General features: G+C 40.5%; 1 protein-coding gene across 1 annotated transcript; it reads right to left on the bottom strand.

Moving 5' to 3' along the window:
- Nucleotides 1-3,248: 3,248 nt before the first annotated feature.
- On the bottom strand, nt 3,249-7,785 carry rpl11 (ribosomal protein L11). Its single transcript, XM_078175451.1, has 6 exons — nt 7,657-7,785; nt 6,770-6,920; nt 6,126-6,232; nt 5,567-5,698; nt 4,098-4,208; nt 3,249-3,328 (listed from the first exon to the last, which is right to left on the bottom strand). Exons 1-6 carry the CDS (start codon nt 7,660-7,662, stop codon nt 3,299-3,301), a joined length of 537 nt encoding a protein of 178 aa, XP_078031577.1. The 5' UTR covers nt 7,663-7,785; the 3' UTR covers nt 3,249-3,298.
- Between the last annotated feature and the right edge of the window lie 30 nt (nt 7,786-7,815).

Genomic DNA, 7,815 nt, shown 5'->3' with positions numbered 1-7,815 from the left:
TGGATCCATGCTTTCATGTTGTTGACACCAAATTCTGACCCTACCATCTGAATGTCGCAGCAGAAATCAAGATTCTTCAGACCAGGCAATGTTTTTCCAATCTTCTATTGTCCATCTGCCTCAAGGTTTCAAGTGTTGTTGGTTCAGAGATTTGAGTTCCTGTTGCCTGTCTATCATTTTGAACCAGTCTGGCCATTCTCCTCTGACCTCTGGCATCAACAAGGCATTTTCGCACAGAGACCTGCTGCTCACTGGATAGTTTCTCATTTTCGGACCATTCTCTGTAAACACCAGAGATGGTTGTGTGTGAAAATCCCAGTAAATCAGCAGTTTCTGAAATACTCAAACCAACAACCATGCCACGTTCAAAGTCACTTAAATCACCTTTCTTCCCCACCAGTTCAGTATACCATGTTGAGTATTTGCCAGAACAATGTTTTCTCAGCAGATTATGTCACAGTGAAGTTGACCTTAGACCTTTTGAATGTGAAATCTTGTCATAATTAATGTATGAATTCTTGAGCTATGGCCGAACTCAGCATTCACTCACATTTTCATTACTTTGCAAGGCCCATGAATTTTTTTTTTTTTGCCCCACTTGTCCCCAAATTCAAACTATCCAATGATGTTTTCAGCTGGCAGGCATACATGAGGGAGAGACAGAACGTGGGGAGAAAATACAGAAACAAACATGATGGTAAACAAAACACTGCCACACATCAACACTTATTAGAACAGTTACTAAGCATAAATATGCTGTGATGTTACATTATGTGGAAGGTTATCCACAGAATATTACTGAAACAATTTCATTCCACACAACAAAACTTTTCGACTGCTCCAAAACTTCCTAAGACTTTTACTAATTCCATGACTTTTCCAGGCATGGAAAATGTGATTGTGAAATTCCAAGACCTGACCTCTGACCACAGAATTATAACCAGTTCATCGCTGAGCCCAACTGGATGTTTGTGGCAAATTTGAAGACATTTCTTTAAGGCATTTGAGATATCACGTTGATGAAATTGGCATGAACTGACGGATAAACTGAAAAACATAATGCATTAGTATGACGGCATTTTAATTATAGACATGGGAAGAATTTCCTGTCAGTGTTTAATACTAGATCATTACTGATAAAGACAAATACAGTAAACAGTATTTAAATGTAGGAGGTCAAGGTGGAGCAAATTTCATATTGTATATACTGTTGAATAGTTTGATTTACTGCTAACAACATGACAGTGGGGTTTACATGTTCAGTAAGCATTTTAGGGAGTGAAATGTGTCAAGTGGAATTAATGAGTAAAATGTTTTGTGTGAAAGGCAGTTAAGTATTGCGCAAGTAACAAATATTCCAGTTAAGTATGTCCAACTTTAAGTTAAGCACATTACTTCAGTTAACTTGGTTACTTTCCCTTACTGCTCAGATGTCAGGTTTTGCCACTGATGAGCAAACATTTCTTTCCCAGTTTTCCTGCTTACTTCCCAAATACAGTCAGGTCCATAATTATTTGGACAATGATACAGTTGTCGTCACACCACCACAATGGGTTTTAAATGAAACAATAAATACCTGCTTAAAGTGCAGACTCTCAGCTTTCATTTAAGGCTTTTTTCAAAAATGTAGTATGAACTGTGTAGGAATGACAACCATTTCTTCACACAGTCCCCCGACTTTAAGGGCTCATAAGTATTTGGACAAACTAACATAATCATCAATTAAACAGTCAGTTTTAATACTTGGTTGCAAATCCTTTACAGTCAATGACTGCCTGAAGTGTTGGACACATAGGCATCATCAGATGCTGGGTTTCTTCCCTGGTGATGCTCTGCCAGCCCTTTACTGCAGCCGTCTGCACTTCCTGCTTGTGTTTTGGGTGTTTTGCCCTCAGTTTTGGCTTCAGCAAGAGAAACGCATGCTCAGTTGGATTCAGGTCAGATGATATGACTTGGCCATTGCAGAACATTCCACTTCTTTGCCTTAAAAATGTCTTTGGTTGCTTTTGCAGTATGCTTCAGGTCAATGTCCAACTGCACTGTGAAGAATCGTCCAATGAGTTTTGAAGCATTTGGTTGAATCTGAGCAGATAATGGTGCCCCAAACACTTCAGCTTTCATCCTGCTGCTCTTGTCAGCAGTCACATCATCAATAAATACAAGAGAACCAGTTCCACTGGCAGCCATACATGGCCATGACATAACAGTACCTCCACCATGCTTCACTGATGAGGTGGTGTGCTTTGGATCATGAGCAGTTCCTTCCCTTCTTCCTTCTCTTGTCTTTCCATCATTCTGGTAGTTGATCTTTGTTTTATCTGTCCATAGTATGCTGTTCCACAACTGTACAGGCTTTTTACATGGTTTTTGACAAACTCTAATCTGGCCTTCCATTTTTAAGGCTAACCAATGGTTTGCATCTTGTGATAAACCCTCTGTATTTATTCTAGTGAAGTCTTGTCTTGCTTACAAGAGCAGCAGGATGAAAGCTGAAGTGTTTGGGGCACCATTATCTGCTCAGATTCAACCAAATGCTTCAAAACTCATTGGAAGATTCTTCACAGTGCAGTTGGACATTGACCTGAAGCATACTGCAAAAGCAACCAAAGACATTTTTAAGGCAAAGAAGTGGAATGTTCTGCAATGGCCAAGTCATATCATCTGACCTGAATCCAACTGAACATGCGTTTCTCTTGCTGAAGCCAAAACTGAGGGCAAAACACCCAAAACACAAGCAGGAAGTGCAGACGGCTGCAGTAAAGGGCTGGCAGAGCATCACCAGGGAAGAAACCCAGCATCTGATGATGCCTATGTGTCCAACACTTCAGGCAGTCATTGACTGTAAAGGATTTGCAACCAAGTATTAAAACTGACTGTTTAATTGATGATTATGTTAGTTTGTCCAAATACTTATGAGCCCTTAAAATCGGGGGACTGTGTGAAGAAATGGTTGTAATTCCTACACGGTTCATACTACATTTTTGAAAAAAAGCCTTAAATGAAAGCTGAGAGTCTGCACTTTAAGCAGGTATTCATTGTTTCATTTAAAACCCATTGTGGTGGTGTACAGAGCCAAAATGACGACAACTGTATCATTGTCCAAATAATTATGGACCTGACTGTATGTGTGTGAGGACTAGACTATTAAGTGAAGATCAACTGGAGGGTAAGGGACACTCGAAAATAAGCAGCCATGTCTAAAACTTTTACACTATAGAAATACCAGAGGAACACCACAAGACAAGAAGTTATTTTTTTTCCATTTTATTTGATACAAACAACATCAAAAGGTGGTCCTTTACTTGCCGGGGAGGATGATGCCGTCATACTGAAGAAAAAAAGGGCAAAGAGAAAAACAGAAAAAAGGATGAGTATTAGTTTATAATCAACACAATTTCAGCAGAGAAAATATAATGCAACATGAAAGAAATTTGACTTTACAAATAACATTTGAGCAGCAGCGGCCATGAGGGCACTGATGGAGCCACAGACACAAGAACCAAATTCATAAAGAGAATATATCACTCAACCACGATTATAGGTTTCAATTTTCTGCAGTTTGCATGCAAATCTTGCATTATAAACATGTTTGATTTAACATGAATCAAAGTTCAATAGCAATGACATTTGGCAGGGAATTACTTTTAGGAAATTGTTTAAGGACATTTTCATCTTTAAAATGTTCAATATGAACTTCTTACAAAATCTGGAAAGCTAGTCAGAGACAGTTCCCTTGTCTCAGGATGTGTGGGAACTAGAGCTACAATAAATTATCAGTTAGTTATCAACTGTCAAATTTATCTCCAATCTGATGATTGATTAAATGATTTGAGTAACTTTCTACGTATTAAGTCAAAATTCTGATTCCCGCCTTTTAAGTGTAAATATTTTCTGGTTTCATGCTCTATGACGGTAAACAGAATGTCTTTGGGTTGCAGATAAAACATCTGATAAAAGACGCTGATCGATATTTTTTTCCCCATTTTCTGACAAGTTATAAACAAAACAACTAATCGCTTCTTTGAGAGATTGATCAACAGATTAATCAATGATGAAAATTAGTTGCAGCCCTTGTGTGAAACCTAGACAACACTCACTTTCTGCTGGAACCAGCGCATGGCCTCCTCTTTGCGGATGCGGTGCCTGAAACCGATGCGGCCTCTTTTCCGCTTCTTGTCGGCGATGCTGAAGCCGGGCCTACCCAGAACCTGAACACCAAACGGAGAAGATGACAGAGCTGGTCAGAAAAGCTCCAACACTGTTTTTACATTACACATAAACACATGAAGCATCAATCAATGTCATTCCTTATTAATACTGGTTGGATGTTGGAGGATTCAGTGACACTTATGCCCAGTGTTTATTCTCGACAACCTGAAAAGTCACCGTCACAGATGAATAAAAAAAAGGGAAACAAAATGTCTTTATTTGGTGAATTAATACATTATTATTTTGGTATCTGCATCCCTGAAATTCTATTAGGTGTCCGATCAACATGTCAGGTGACCATGGACTTGATTCACTTGAGACATAAAACATTCCAACGAGGAAAAACAGCATTTAACTAATTTCCTGTTGACCACCTACTGAGCAAGAAATGCCAAGAGCGAGTTCACCAAAATATCAAATAACTGTCAAATTCATCAGACATTAACTCAGCTGCAGAATCTGATCTGTAAACCTCAAATCATTAAATCAAGCATTTAAACTTTCGGGATACAAAACCCTCAGCAGCACAAAGATTTAAATGATTTAATTTGTCCCAACATTAAAAATATGACTTTAACCCCCTTACACTGCCTGTTCAAGGCAGGAATGTCACACCATTACTCCACCTTGCTGTTGTCGACAAAAAAGGTACAATCGTGGAATGAGGGGGAGTCGGCAGCGGAGGTAGCAACAGCGCCGAACCAATGTCTAAAAAGGGACAGCTGACAGGACAGGACCATGGATGGGACGGGTGTGATACGACCCACCGCAGGGAAATTTTAAAGGCAGCTAGAACAGTTAACAGCTAACTCAAAGAAGAAGAGCAGCAGCTGAAAATTTCAGCCAATTAAGGAGACAGTGAAGTGTGGGAGCTCCTTACCCTCCAAACATAAACAGGATCAGCTGCCATATGGCAGAGATGGTAAATTATTGTTATTGCCATGATTTGCCATTGTTATAGTTTTAGTTTCAAAGCGCTGCCAAGGCGTACAAGTCACCCCAGAGGCCGATGCTGTTGTGTTACACATTACACCTGTCACACCTCTTATTTCCCAGGTGCCATCTAAAAATCACACACTGGGGAGGCATCATGCAAAGGCGGCATATATATGAAGAGACTTCATAGCGGCCCTATCCCAAATATTTCATTTAAATGTGACAAATACTCAGCCACAATTTCTACAGTTAAAAAAACAAACAACAAAAAACAACTAAAAAACATATCCGTCTGCAATTAAAAAAAACAATTAAGTCCAATCTGTGCCGTCATAATAAAAAGCTTCAGCACCACATCCTCAAACTCCATCGCATCACCTGCGACAAGCTACATTTAGCATGTCATTTTTTGGCCACTCACCACGTAGAAGTCCAGTCCGTAGATGCCGATGCTGGGGTCGTACTTGATGCCCAGATCGATGTGCTCCTGGATACCAAAGCCGAAGTTTCCGGTATCAGAGAAGTTGTTCTTTCTCAACTCGTACTCACGCACCTGGAAGCAAATAAGATGTTCATTTCATAATAAAACAAATGCTAAAACGTAATTATTAACCAACCTTACAGCGTAAGAAAGAAACAAACCTATCAAAGTACTAAGACACTGCTTACATAACCAATATTGGCAAAATACTGGCTTTAACATGATGGGCACATCAACTGTTTCCAATACCATGTCCTTTACTTCAATTGACAGAATAAATTTAAGCTTTAGTCCTGTTTCAACAGATATCCAATTTTATTTTCAGATACTCCATATTTTTAACAATTCAAATTAAAACAATGTGAAAGGGGCATGTCACCCTTTTGATCAACCTCTTAGAAATCTGCAACCTGTGATAAAGAGTCACAAGTCAAATAAACAGTTGGGAACAACTGAACTGGTGAGAAATGTAGAGGAATTAACAACACGAATTTCTGACCTTGAGTCCTTTTTCCAGGATCTCCTCTGCTTTGGCTCCACGGACGGTGCAGTGGACAGCAATCTTTTCATTTCTGCGGATACCGAAGGATCGCACAGTGTAGCGGGCTGCAAAGACACATCAACAAAGGTTAGACACAGTGCTGAGAAATCTATGAACCTTGTTATTTCCTACAAAATTGCTAAACATCGTTCAGTGATGGAGTTTGACCAGAGTGCTTGGTGAAAGTGGGCAACATCTTATGTCCTAAACCTGTGCAGCCCTAAAACATTAGGGTTGGGTACTGTACTTGGTATTTTTTATGGGTTTCAACCTGATTTATGTGGTTACTTCTGAATACAGATTCACACTGAATCAAATCAGTACCAAATTTCGGCAACTATGGGCACACCTGGTGGAGAACACCAGGTTCAGTTAGGAGGCAAGCACTGCAAAGCACCCCAAGCCAGGAAGCCGTCCATTGAACTCCATGGCTGACTTCAGGGTGCTTCGCGTCAAAGACAAAGCTGTAGAGCTCCATCAGCTTCCCATAATTTAGCCCTCATAGCTTTGCAGACCTAAAGTCTTAAGGTCAAGGCCTCCATAGCTCAAAGTCTTACATAAATGTTTCCTCTACACATACATACACACACACAAACACTGACCCTTGGAGAAGACGGGGGTCTGCCCTGTGAGCTGCTCCAGCACCTTAGCAGCACGGGTCAGTCTGTCTCCGCTCTCACCGACGCAGATGTTCAGGCAGAGCTTGCGGATGCGAAGCTCTCTCATGGGGTTCTCCTTCTTCTCACCCTGGTCCTGAAGGACACGAATAATAGGATAGTATCACATCACTAAAAAAAGTGACGAAACCCACTAAAACATCACAGAAAGACATCTGACCGCGGAGAAGTTTTGACACCTTGTCATCCGCTGCTGCCATGTTGAGTTTACCTATCAGCGTTAGCATGCTAACAGGCTAGCACAGGTAAGAAAGCTAAATCAAACATTTCACAAACGTAACAGTGAATCCGAGGTTCTGTTTAACATCGACAATTTGTGATCCTCTCTAAATCAACGAGTCCCGACACAGCTCTTCTGTCTCAACATCACACTCCCAACAGTGTAGGACCAACACATGCCGGCCGGAGAACATGTCCGTACATATCCCCTCTGCTGTTAGCATCGTCACAGATCTCATGAGTCCGCGGGTTAAATAAGTTATACACAACTAAAACAGTTCATAAAACACACAGAGACGTGTCTACTGTGTCATTATATTGCGTATTACATAGCCTAATTACAAAACGTAACTATAATTGTATGGGGCGATACTATTTTAAGGTGCTACCCTGTTAGCATCGTCCGTTTTGCTAATTAATTGCCTTCTATAACATTTATCAAGTAAATAAGACTTTAGTTTATTAATTCATGGTGGAGTCTAAGTCTCTGCGCATCAGACAGCAGTTAGGATAACCCCACAGCTCCGATGATTGTGGATTTTAACTACAACTTCATATTTGGTCGCCATCGTACGATGTGAGACAGTACTCACCGCCATGTTGGATCACTAGAAGAGGACGTGACGTTTCCGGTGGGGGAGCTTTATAGGCTAGTGTTCACCGCAAATAGGCTCGGGGAAACATCGGAGAGTAACGCGAGGGTTCCGGTTTACGGCACTAAAAGCGAAATATGATGTAAAACAATAAAAAAG

This window comes from Epinephelus lanceolatus, chromosome 16 (genome assembly GCF_041903045.1).
Source record: "Epinephelus lanceolatus isolate andai-2023 chromosome 16, ASM4190304v1, whole genome shotgun sequence".
NCBI lineage: Eukaryota > Metazoa > Chordata > Actinopteri > Perciformes > Serranidae > Epinephelus > Epinephelus lanceolatus.
Note: the sequence above shows the minus strand (reverse complement) of the source record. Positions and strands in the feature narration are given on the sequence as shown.

Bases quoted from the DNA above. Each gene is read 5' to 3' on its own strand.
- rpl11 (XM_078175451.1), bottom strand. The intron at 6,233-6,769 runs GTCAGTGTTTGT...GTGTCTTTGCAG, and splicing joins GACCCCCGTCTTCTCCAAGG to CCCGCTACACTGTGCGATCC. The intron at 3,329-4,097 runs GTGAGTGTTGTC...TTTTTTCTTCAG, and splicing joins TGCGCTGGTTCCAGCAGAAA to TATGACGGCATCATCCTCCC.